Source organism: Leucoraja erinacea, chromosome 24, assembly GCF_028641065.1.
Source record: "Leucoraja erinacea ecotype New England chromosome 24, Leri_hhj_1, whole genome shotgun sequence".
Taxonomy (NCBI): domain Eukaryota; kingdom Metazoa; phylum Chordata; class Chondrichthyes; order Rajiformes; family Rajidae; genus Leucoraja; species Leucoraja erinaceus.
The window spans coordinates 26,457,685-26,469,984 of NC_073400.1; the positions used below are offsets into that span (position 1 = coordinate 26,457,685).

General features: G+C 46.6%; 1 protein-coding gene across 1 annotated transcript in view; it reads right to left on the reverse strand.

The window, feature by feature from the left end:
* The window catches only part of mfsd4aa (major facilitator superfamily domain containing 4Aa), a 55,716-nt gene that overhangs the window by 12,728 nt on the left and 30,688 nt on the right, over nt 1–12,300 (reverse strand). The window contains 1 exon segment of the mRNA XM_055654869.1: nt 10,379–10,538. Coding sequence (XP_055510844.1) covers nt 10,379–10,538 — 160 coding nt within the window.

Consider the following 12,300-nt stretch of genomic DNA (forward strand, 5'->3'; position numbering starts at 1 on the left):
ACGTATAGGTGTGTAGGTCAATTGGCTTCTGTAAATTGTTCGCTAGTGTGTAGGATAGTGTTAGTGCACAGCGTGATCACAGGTCGGCGTGGACTCGGTGGGCCGAAGGGCTCCTTTCCATTGTGTATCTCAAAAGTCTAAAGTAAATTAAACTATTTATCTGCATTGGCCTGGTCCCTTCTCAATCAGCAAACTTGGCCTATCCAATTTCACTTTGTAACTTTATCTGTCTAATCCAGGCAACATCCTGGTGTTACCTGTAATAATAATAATAATAACTTTATTTATAAAGCGCTTTTAGACAACATCAGTTACCACAAAGTGCTGTACATGGGAAATCAACAAAAAGTTATTACAAACTACTAAAACCATTAAGATGACAGGACTATAAAAACAGTAAAAAAATTTAAAAGACATTAAAAGCACTAAAACAGGAACAATATCTCAGCCAGTGTCGAAAGCCAGTGAATAAAAGTGAGTTTTTAGGGAGGATTTAAAGATGGACAGTGAAGGGGTCTGTCTGATCTGCAGCGGCAAGGTGTTCCAGAGTGCCGGGGCAGCAACAGAAAAGGCTCTATCCCCTCTGAGCTTCCGCTTAGACCTTGGTACCTCAAGGAGCAGCTGATCCGCTGACCTGAGGCACCGGGTAGGAGCATATAGGTGGAGCAGCTCAGAGAGGTAAGGCGGGGCGAGGCCATTCAATGATTTAAAAACAAATAAAATAATTTTAAAATGAACTCGAAAAACAAATCTAGCATAGTTTTAGGTGATTTAAAGGTACATATGTCACCGTTGCCAAGGAGAAATATGTCCTTAGCAACCAAGTTTAACTTTTTCTTTGTTTTTGGCCGTTAAACCTTAACACCCAATTTTCGAACGTGGCAACTGTGTGTACGCTTGATATACCCCTTTTTGACATATGTAACACATGTGTAAGTACTTTCCAAAGTGTATCACAGAACTCAAAATCTAAGCCCTAAATCCTGCCTCGGCCTATGGTCTACCTCTGTGCTGAAGGTAGACCATAGACCACTGCCCCAATGTATCTCTGGTGTCCATAGCGTCCTCCAACTTAACATAAACCTAAACGCAAATCAAACTTTGCAGTGCATATCCCGACTCACTAAATCTCCGTTCAGTGATATGATAGCTGACCTACAGTGGTTCCTCGTCCAGCAGAGCTGCACGTACGCAAATCTCATATTTGAAAAGACAGAATCTATAATTGCAACTCTTGGGAACTATTAACGTTTGACGTGGCAACAAGATAAAAATACCACCCCGATGTCCTGAAGCCTACCAACACTTTAGTTTAGTTTAGTTTAGTTGAGAGATACAGCGATGATACGGGCCCTTCGACCCAACGAGTCTACACTGACCATCGATCACTCATTCAGACTAGTTCACTGTTATCTCACTTTCCCCATCCACTCCCTTCACATTAGAGGCAATTTTACAGGGAGCACGGTGGCGGCACGGTAGCACAGTGGTAGAGTTGCTGCCTTACAGCGCTTACAGCGCCAGAGACGAGGGTTCGATCCCGACCACGGGGGCACAGGACTTACAGGTTTGTAGGTTAATCGGCTTGGTATGAATGTAAATTGTCCCTAGTGTGTGTAGCGTAGCGGTAATGTGCAGGGATCGCTGGTCGGTGCAGACTCCGTGGGCCAAAGGGCCTGTTTCCGAGCTGAATCTCCAAATGAAAACTAAAACTAAAATCAACCTACAATCCCCCATGTCTTCGAGAAGTGGGAGGAAACTGGAACACCCGGGGAAAACCCATGCAGTCACAGGGAGAACAGGCAAATGACCCGCTGATTGACTCCAGCTTTTGTGTCTATCTTTAATGACTGGTGAAGCTAGTTCAGAGCTCCTTTGGCCTACTAATGACTACTTCCATTTTCACAGCTTGATATGGCAAGACCACAAGACATCGTAGGGAATTTGGCTTTGGTAAAAATTGTACAATTGGCCCTAGTGTGCAGGATAGTGCTAGTGTACAGGGATCACTGGTCAGCACGGACTTGGTGGGCCGAAGGGCCTGTTTCCACGTTCTAACTCTAAACTAAACTAAGTGCTAAACCTCCAACCTACCTCATTGGGGCCCTTGCAGTTCTTTTGTCTGCACTTTCTCTGTAGCTGTAACACAATATTCTGCATGTTGTTTATCTGTATTTTTGCACTACTTGTATGGTATGCATGGTAAGATTTGCTGGAATACCACGCAAACCAAAGTTCTCCCTGTATCTTAGTACACGTGATAATAACATACCAATACCAAATAGTCCTCCCATTTCATTTGTTCTTTGTTGAAAAGATTTGGACTCTTGTAACTGCAATAAATCATTGCTCAAAAACAAGTTGCTCCTCAAGGCGTTATCGTTCCATTCCTTCCTCCCTTGTGCAGTTATCTAAGCACTTTAAATCCATTTAGGTTATTCACTTTGACTCTCCCTAATGCACAACAACAGCAGCCGAATAAATCATACAAGATTCCTATCATTTAACGTGGAATTATTAAGTAAAAGGTCGCAAAGTTTAGTTTTAGTTCAGTTTCATTTAGAGATACAGCGGGGAAACCGTCCCTTCGGCCCACCGAGTCCACGCCGACCAGCGATCCCCGCACATTTACACTACCCCACACACCCCCACACACATACTAGGGACAAATTTACGTTGACACCAAGCCAATTAACCTACAAACGTGTACGTCTTTGGAATGTGGGAGGAACCGAAGATCTCGTAGAAAACTCTGTAGTCGGGATCGAAACCGGGTCTCTGGTGCTGTAAGGCAGCAACGCTACCGCCGTGCCACCGTACCGCTCGTGACTTTATTAGTAAGATTTCAAGTAAAACGCCTTGACAATTTACATTAACTTGTATGCGATTGCTAAAGGGCCTGTCCCACTTGCGTGATTTTTTTCCGGCAACTGCCGGCATCCGTCACAGTCGCAGCATTTCGTGAGTAGTCGCCCAAAGAGTCGTACCTTTTTCTGGTCGCCGCTGGATTTTCAACATTTTGAAGATTTTCAGAGACCTGCTGCAACTATTACGGTGCGGGCAGTCGCCGGAAAAACCGCGTAAGTGGGACAGACCCTTAACTCCCAGTATTGCTTGCTACGAAGGAGTTTTAAACGGAGGGTGGTAAATCTGTGGAATCCATTGCCACCGATGGCTGTGGAAGCCAAGTCATTGGATATGTTTAAGTCGGAGATTGATAGATATGGGAGTCAGGGGTGATGGGGGAAGACGGCAGGAGAATGGGGTTGAAAGGGAAAGATAGATCATGTTGTCCCATATGAAATGTGAGATTTATTTATTTACAATGTTAAACTGGGTGTGGCTCTGGCTGGGATTAGAATGTGAAGCTGATGGAATGTTTGTGTTTTTGATTTTGCAATCATAGGACAAACTAGTTTTGAAACGCTTGCCCGGAAGCCATGACATTTAAAAACTGCATCACAAAGGCGTTCATGGTCTGGCTACAGAACCATAGACGATTGAGGCTATTCAGCCTCTTATCCACGTGTGTGGACTAGGCACTTCACCCCTCACTCACCTCCTCCCTCAGAGGCGGCACAGTGGCGCAGCGGAAGAGTTGCTGCCACACAGCACCGGAGACCCGGGTTCGATCCCGGCCTCGGGTGCTGTCTGTATGGAGTTTGTACGTTCAACCTGTGACGTGCACAGGTCTTCTCCGAATGCTCCGGTTTCCTCCCACATTCCAAAGACGTGCAGGTTCGTAGGTTAATTGGCTTCAGTAAAATTGTTCCCTGGGCCTGGGTGCTCCGATTTCCTCCCACATTCCTTCTGAATGTTGTAGTCGACAGGGCAGTTCTCTGCATATCGCCAACTTGGACAATTTAACATTTTTATCAAGCCAATTAACCTACAAACCTGAAGGTACACAAAAATGCTGGAGAAACTCAGTGGGTGCAGCAGCATCTATGGAGTGAAGGAAATAAGGCAACGTTTTGGGAATAGGCAACTGCACCCGCTGAGTTTCTCCAGCATTTTTGTGTACCTTCGATTTTCCAGCATCTGCAGTTACTTCTTAACCTACAAACCCTGTACGTCTTTGGATTGTGGGAGGAAACCGAAGATCTCGGAGAAAACCCACGCAGATCACAGGGAGAACGCACACACTCCATACAGACAGCACCCGTAGTCAGGATCGAACCCAGGTCTCTGGTGCTGCATTTTGCTGTAAGGCAGCAACTCTACCGCTGTGCCACCAAAGACGTGCAGCTTTGTAAGCCAATTGGCTTCTGTAAATTGTCCCGAGTGTGTAGGATAGAACTCGTTTATGGGCGACTGTCGGTCGGCACAGGCTCTGTGGGCTGAAGGGCCTGTTTCTAATCTGTATGTCTAAACTAAAACACACTGTACCTCCTCCACCTCCCCCTCTCATGCACTGCAACCTATTCATCTCCCTCACCCGCTCATAGTCTCACACAGTTCGCGCCTGATTGTTGGTCAGTGCAGACCTGGTGGGCCGAAGGGCCTGTTTCCATGCTGCATTCCCCAAACTAAATCTCCTTCTGATCAGGCATTCACGCCACTGTGGGCTAAATAAACCAAGAAAGTTGGGCAGGAGGTTTCTCATAAGACCTGCGTATATTTGTTGCAAAATATCTGCTAACTAGAGGCACCAATACCTCATCATTCCAGGTGGATTATTTACTGTAAATAGGTGCCATCGTAACTCCAGCCTTTCCACATAATACCCCTCTCTCTCTCTCTCAACAACCCTATACACTCCTCCCTCTCCTGAAGATCGTGGCACTTCCTTATGATTTATTTGGTTACACCTCTTAGAACAAGAGCATGATCAAATATCCAAACATTTCAAATATATTATCAACTCACAAACCTTCGGAAACAGAGCTGAACATTCATAAGATCTTAAGCGATAAGAGAAGAATTAGGCCATTCAGCCCATCAAGCCTACTCTGCCATTCAATCATGGCTGATCTATCTTTCCCTCTTGACCTCGTTCTCCTGCCTTCTCCCCATAACACCCTGGCACCTGTACTAATCGAGAATCTATCTATCTCAGTCTTAAAAATATCCATTGACTTGGCCTCCACAGCCTTCTGTGGCAATGAATTCCACAGATTCACTACCATCTGAAGACTGAAGTTCCTCCTCATCTCCTTCCTAAAGGAATGTCCTTTAATTCTGAGGCTTTGGCCTCTGGTCCTAGATTCTCCCACTAGTGGAAACATCCTCTCCACTTCCATTCTATCCAAGCCTTTCACTATTCGGTAAGTGTCAATGAGGTTTCCCCCTCATCCTTCTAAACTCCAAGCGAGTACAGGCCCAGTGCCATCAAATGCTCATCAAATGATAACCTATTCATTCCTGGACTCATTCTAGTAAACCTCCTCTGGACCCTCTCCAGTGCCAGCACATCCTTCCTCAGATATGGTGCTCAAAATTCACTGACCAATTTTCAAATTATTGCATAAAATAATATTTATTATTGAGGCCAGGTTATTTTTATGGCTATGATATTGACACTCCTTCAGGTGTGATGTATTCAGTACGAACAGGGCGTATTTACTTTGTGAGGACATGTAGCTTTAATCACCTGGTGCTGTGTTTAGAGGGTGGGTCTAAATTTTACAGGTCCACACTTACACTAATCCTCCAACCTTTCCTGCACGGGACCTAAATGACCTTGTTATCGAGACTTGTGCACCTCTTTCCTGTTTTAAAGAAAAAGTATATTTATATTGCACCTTTCACGGGTGCTGTCTGTACGGAGTTTGCACGTTCTCCCCGTGTCCGCATGGGGTTTCTACGGGTGCTCCGGGGTTTCCTCTCACTTTTCGTAAACATGTGGGCTTGTAGGTTAATTGGCTTCCGGGAATTGTCCCTAGTGTGCAGGATAGAACCAGTGTACGGGGTGATCGCTAGCTAGCACGGACTAACAGGGCCGAAGGGCCTGTTTCCAAACTGCAGTTCTAAAGACGATCGGCAAAAGTCAGCAATATTTGCTTAGAATGACGCTAGACCAAGGATTGCAAATACTTTTGTTTAGGCACACGGATGTGCAGGGAATGGAGGGATAGAAACATAGAAAATAGGTGCAGGAGTAGGCCATTTAGCCCTTCGAGCCTGCATCGCCATTCAATATGATCATGGCTGATCATACAACTCAGTATCCTGTACCTGCCTTCTCTCCATACACCCCTGATCCCCTTAGCCACAAGAGCCACATCTAACTCCCTCTTAAATATAGCCAATGAACTGGCCTCAACTACCTTCTGTGGCAGAGAATTCCAGAGATTCACCACTCTCTGTGTGAAAAATGTTTTTCTCATCTCGGTCCTAAAGTATTTCCCCTTTATCCTTAAACTGTGACCCCTTGACCTGGACTTCCCCAACATCGGGAACAATCTTCCTGCATCTAGCCTGTCCAACCCCTTAAGAATTTTGTAAGTTTCTATAGTGGGTTAAGTGCAGGTAGATAAATGATGGTCTAGGCGTCATGTTCGGCAGAGGCATTATAGGATCAAGGGCCTGCTTTTGCTCTATATTCAACTATCAGTAATAGATATCCCTGGGCTTGGTAGAAGGGAAAATGGGAAAGAGGATGAATCTAGGGCTGAGTTTTCTTCACACACGAAATAGTTAAGGATAGATAGGTTCTAGGAGCAGAATTGGGCCGTCCAGCCCATCAAGTCTACTCGGCCATTCAATCATGCTTGGTCTATTTTCCGCTCTCAACCCCATTCTCCTGCCTTCGCCCCGACACCCTTACAATGGATGTGCTCAACAACACGACTACTTTGGATCAATAAGAGAAACTTGCAGGAGAAGCGACAACAATGGACATATGTGGCGGACACACGCACCAGTTTGGAACGAGCTGCCAGAGGAGGTAGTTGAGGCTGGGACCATCCCAACGTTTAAGAAACAGTTAGACATGTACATGGATAGGACAGTTTTGGAGGGATATGGACCAAGCGCAGGCAGGTGGGACTGAGTGTAGCTGGGACATGTTGGCCGGTGTGGGCAAGTTGGGCCGAAGGGCCTGTTTCCTCATTCTATAACTATCTTCCACTCTCAACCCCATTCTCCTGCCTTCTCCCCACAGCCCCCAACACCCATACTAATTAGTGTTATATACAGCATGTAACAACACTGCCATTTGAAGACGACAGATATTCGAGGGCTATTGACAAAATATGCTGGAGGTATTTTGCAAACAAGTTTCAAGATGATCAGCCTCATTCACCTTTCCAGGCCCATCAACGAAGAGCTTATCGCATGCAGTTCTGGCCTCATCAGTTCCCATTTGTTGCAACAACAAAAAGCGCAGCAGGAATGTTAATGCACATTAAGTGTGGTGGGGGTGTTAGGGAGCACGGTGGCACAGTGGTAGAGTTGCTGCCTTCCAGTGCCAGGGTCCCGGGTTCAATCCTGACAACGGGTGGTGTCTGTACAGAGTTTGTACTTTCTCCCAGTGACCTGCGTGGGTTTTCTCCGGGGTCTCTGGTTTCCTCCCACACTCCAAAAACGTGCAGGTCTGGAGGTTCATTGGTTTGGTACATTTGTAAATGGTCTCCAGTGCTTGCAGGGTAATGTTAACGTACGGGGATCGCTGGTCTCGCACATTCCCGGGATGTGGGAGGAAATCCGGAGCAAATCCACAGTCACAGGAGGAACATGCAAACTCCACACAGACACCATCCGGGGTCGGAATCGAACCCAGGTTTAGTTTAGTTTAAAGATACAGAGCGGAAACAGGCCCTTCGACCCACCGAGTCAGCACATTTACACTCGGGACAATTTACACTGAGAGCAAACCAATTAACCCACAAACATGTACGTCTTTGGGGTGTGGGAAGGGAACTGAAGATCTCGGAGAAAAAACAACGCGGTCACGAAGGGCACGTACAAACTCCGTACAGACGTCACCATTAGTCGAGATCGAACATGGGTCTCTGGCACTGGCGTGGTAAGGCAGAAACTCTACTAGCTGCACCACAGTGCTACCCAAAACATTTCTGATCAAAGTTACTCTCTAAATGTTACACGCAAGACAATCCCATCAGTGTCTTAAAGTGTCTTAGATGGTTTGTAGCTTTTGTTGGCATAGATTTAGTAACCAAAATGCAAAGAGCATTATTTAAATAGTTAATTCTATTTAAATTCTAGTCCTTGGGGCTCCAATGATAGTCAGTCTGTGCTCTCAATAGCCAACTCTGCAATCAGGAGATGCTGGCAGGGTTCTAGAGAGCCTGCGGGAAAGAACTGCAGATGCTGGTTTACACCGAAGATGGACACAAAATGCTGGAGCAACTCAGCGGGACAGGCAGCGTCTCTGGAGAAAAGGCATGGGTGACGTTTCGGGTAGAGACCCTTCTTCAGGTTGAGAGTCAGGGGAGAGGGAGACACAGAGATAAGGACACACAAGGTGTAAAAAAGTAGACCACAAAAGAGATGGAAAAAATAAATCAAAAAGATCAAATGTAAAGTAGATCATTGTTGGTTAGGAGAAGCAGACAGAAATACTTAGACAGCACCACGGGAGAAAAGGAATCGGCAAAGTAGGGTCTGAAGAAGCTGAAGAAGGGTCTCGAGCCGAAACATCACCTATACCTTTCCTTCAGAGGTGCTGCCTGACCTGTTGAGTTACTCCAGCTAATTGTGTCTCCTTTCAGGGAGCCAAGTTTTGGCCGAGGTGATTTGATGTTTAAATACAAAAGTGGAGGACAAGGTATTTGCATCCCCAGTCTACATGTCCCATACTTATTTACATTGCTATCAATTAGGAGCGTTATACAATAATGATTATTGGGGAATAATCCACATGGCAATGGGACAGCTGATCTAAGTCTCTTTGTTTTCCTTCCTCAGGGAATAATCAACCATGTTTTTAATTAATTTCTCTCACTGCCTCACACAAACAAAGGCTTATTTTCAATTGAAGCACCATGATGAATGGAACATCTCAAAGCTAATACAGGTTCACCACCGACCGATTTTGCAGTAACTGGTAGTAGTCCGGCACCTCCTTCAACCTGGACAAAACCACGAGAACGCACTTGAAAATTCGGATGAGAAACCGAGACTATTATGGATCATCCAGTCATAGAGTGGTGCAGCGTGGCAACAAGGCCCTTCGGCCCAAGTTGCCCACATCGGCCAACACGTCCCAGCTACACTAGTCCCACCTGCCCGCATTTGGTCCATATCCCTCCAAATCTGTCCAATCCATGTACCTGTCCAACTGTTTCTTAAACATTGGGATAGTGCCAGCCTCAACTACCTCCTTGTTCCATGCATCCACTACCTTTTGGGTGAAAAAGTTACCCCTCAGATTCTTATTTAATATTTTCCCCTTCATCTTGAACCTACGTCCACTGGTCCTCGATTCCCCCCACTCTGGGTGTGAGATTCTGTGCGATCTATTCCTCTTGTATTCCTCTTAAAACATGGCGCTTAGGCTGGGTGAGGGGGCCGACCTCGACCTCATCGGGACTTCCGTGGCCGATCGGCGGGTCAAATGTGCCCCTTACGGCTGGAATAATCCCATGTCATCATGCGATTTTGAGGGAACCACATCACCAACTCCCAGCTCTATGGGGAGATTCCACCTCTGACCGAGAAGATCAGGTGGAGAAGGATGAGACTCGCTGGTCATTGCCACCGCCAGCCAGAAACGCCAGCAAACGCTGCGGGAACCCACCCATGGAAGAGGTGACCCGGGACGGCCAAGTAAGACGTTGATGGAAGACTCATTTGTAGAGACAAAAGAGGAGCTTGCCAGCTGCATGGAGGACAGAGATGTGTGGGGCCTACATCAACGTGTCCATCGGAAACCAGCGCCACTGCGTCGCTAATGTTTTCAACGATGATATCTATATCGATATCTCCACATGTGACAACACCTCCTCATGCACTTAATGCCAACAGTGTTTAGTTTAGTATCGTTTAAAGACACAGCAGGGAAACGGGCCCTTCAGCCCACGCCGATCTTCAATCACCCTTCAACCCTGATTCTACCTGATCCAACTTCCTGCACACCAGGGTCAATGTTACAGAGGCCTCCAACACACTAGTTCCAAGTTATCCCATTTTCTCACCCACTCCCTCCATACCAAAGGCAATTTTACAGAAGCCAATTAAACTACAAACCCGCACGTCTTTGGAGTGTGGGAGGAAACCGGAGCATCCGGAGGAAACCCGCGCGGTCACGGGGAAGGAACGCGCAAACGCCGCAAAGACGGCACCCGGGGCCGGGATTGAACGCGGGTCCCCGGCGCTGTGAAGTAGTGGCTCCACCAAGCTGCGCCACTGTGCCGCCCCTAATAACATCAACTAACAATGATGCTTAACAACGTCACAGTTGTATCTTACACACCTTTCTCCTGCAGCGTCTTCTCCGATCCCATTGATAATCTGTCCATCTGCAGGTCTGAAGGGAGCTCCTCAGCGGGCAAGAGGGGAGAATTTTTCCTTCTGCAGCAGCCCCCAAATCCCTGTTTACACATCAGGAAAAGCACAGCCACAGGCACCGGTAACTGCAGAGAGAAAAAAATAAATAAATCAGGGTATGAAGATATAAAAAAAAAAAAAAAATTTCCAAAGTCATCAAGTACCTTGCCTGCACTGAACTATACAGACCAATGGTCCATTCTTCATGTGGTATTATTGTTTAGTGATACAGCACGGAAACAGGCCCTTCGGCCCACCGAGTCCATGCCGACCAGCGATCCCCGCACACTAACGCTAGTTCTACACACTTTACACTACACAAAATTTATAAGTCACCAAGCCAACTCACCTACAACTCTTCGGCGTGTGGGAGGAAACCGGAGGAAACCCACGCAGTTCGCGGGGAGAATGTACAAACTGCGTACAGGCAGCACCCATAGTCAGGATCGAATCAGGATTTGATTAGTACGGGTGTCAGAGGTTACGGGGGGGGGGGGGGGGGGGGGGGGGGGAAGGTAGGAGAATGGGGTTAGGAGGGAGAGATAGATCAGCCATGATTGAATGGCGGAGCAGACTTGATGGGCCGAATAACCTAGTTTTACTCCTATTCCTACTGGCCTTATGATGACCCGGGTCTCTTGCGCTGTGAGGCAGCAACTCTAAAGCTGTGCCACCGTGCCGCCCGTTATAGTATTAATGCCCTAATCTGAATCCCCTTTCTCGGCTGGAGGGACAGTATGGTATGGTTGGGTTTTTCCCCGGGGAAGTTGAAACAAAGAATCTTTAATTGCGGAGCTCTTTCAAGGAACTGACTGAGCCAGGGCGGATCAATAAATATCCTCTTGACTTTGGTGAAGATTCTAAGCTCTTCCCAAGCCGTCCGAACTCTCTCTTGCAACTCATGCAGGGAACCATGAGGTGGGATGGGCATTTGGACCAGGGAATGGGAGGGGATGGAGGGGGAATCTGGATCACGTGCAGCCAGATGATATTAGCTAAACTTGGCATCATGCTCAGCACTGACATAGCGGGCCGAAGGGCCTGTTTCCTGTGCTGCATTTTGCAATGTTCTATGCAACATACAGCACAAGCGAAGGATGACTTAACATGTGGAATAGTGAAAGGCCTGGAGAATGTGGATGTGGAGAGGATGTTTTCACTAGTAGGAGACTCTAGGATCAGAGGCCATAGTCTCAGAATAAAAGTATGTATCTTTAGAAAGGAGATGAGGAGGGTGATGAATCTGTGCAATTCATTGGCACAAAAAAAAGCTGTGGAGGGCAAGTCAATGGATATTTTTAAGATAGAGATTGATAGATTCACGACTTGTATGGGTGTCAGGGATTATGGGGAGAAGGCAGGAGAATGGGGTTGAGCGGGAAAGATAGATCAGCCATGATTAAATGGCAGAGTAGATCTTGATTTCATTCTGTTCTTCAGTACTCCTTTCAGTTTCCGCACAGACTTGCTCACATGTGGCACAGCGGTAGAGTTACTGCACAGCGGTAGAGTTACTGCCATTTTAGCTCACACACTCCAAAGACGTACAGGTTTTTAGGTTAATCATCTTGGTATTAATGTAAATAGTCCCCAGTGTGTAGGAAACATGGAAACATAGACAATAGGTGCGGGAGTAGACCATTCAGCCCTGCCAGCCAGCACCGCCATTCAATATGATCATCGCTGATCATCCGGGAATCAATACCCAGTTCCTGCTTCTTCCCCATATCCCTTGATTCCATTAGCCTCAAGAGCTATATCTGTAGGTCAGTGCTTGTGTGTGGGGATCATCGGTCAATGCAGACTCGGCACTGTATCTCTAAACTAAACTAAACGCAAACTGGAGCT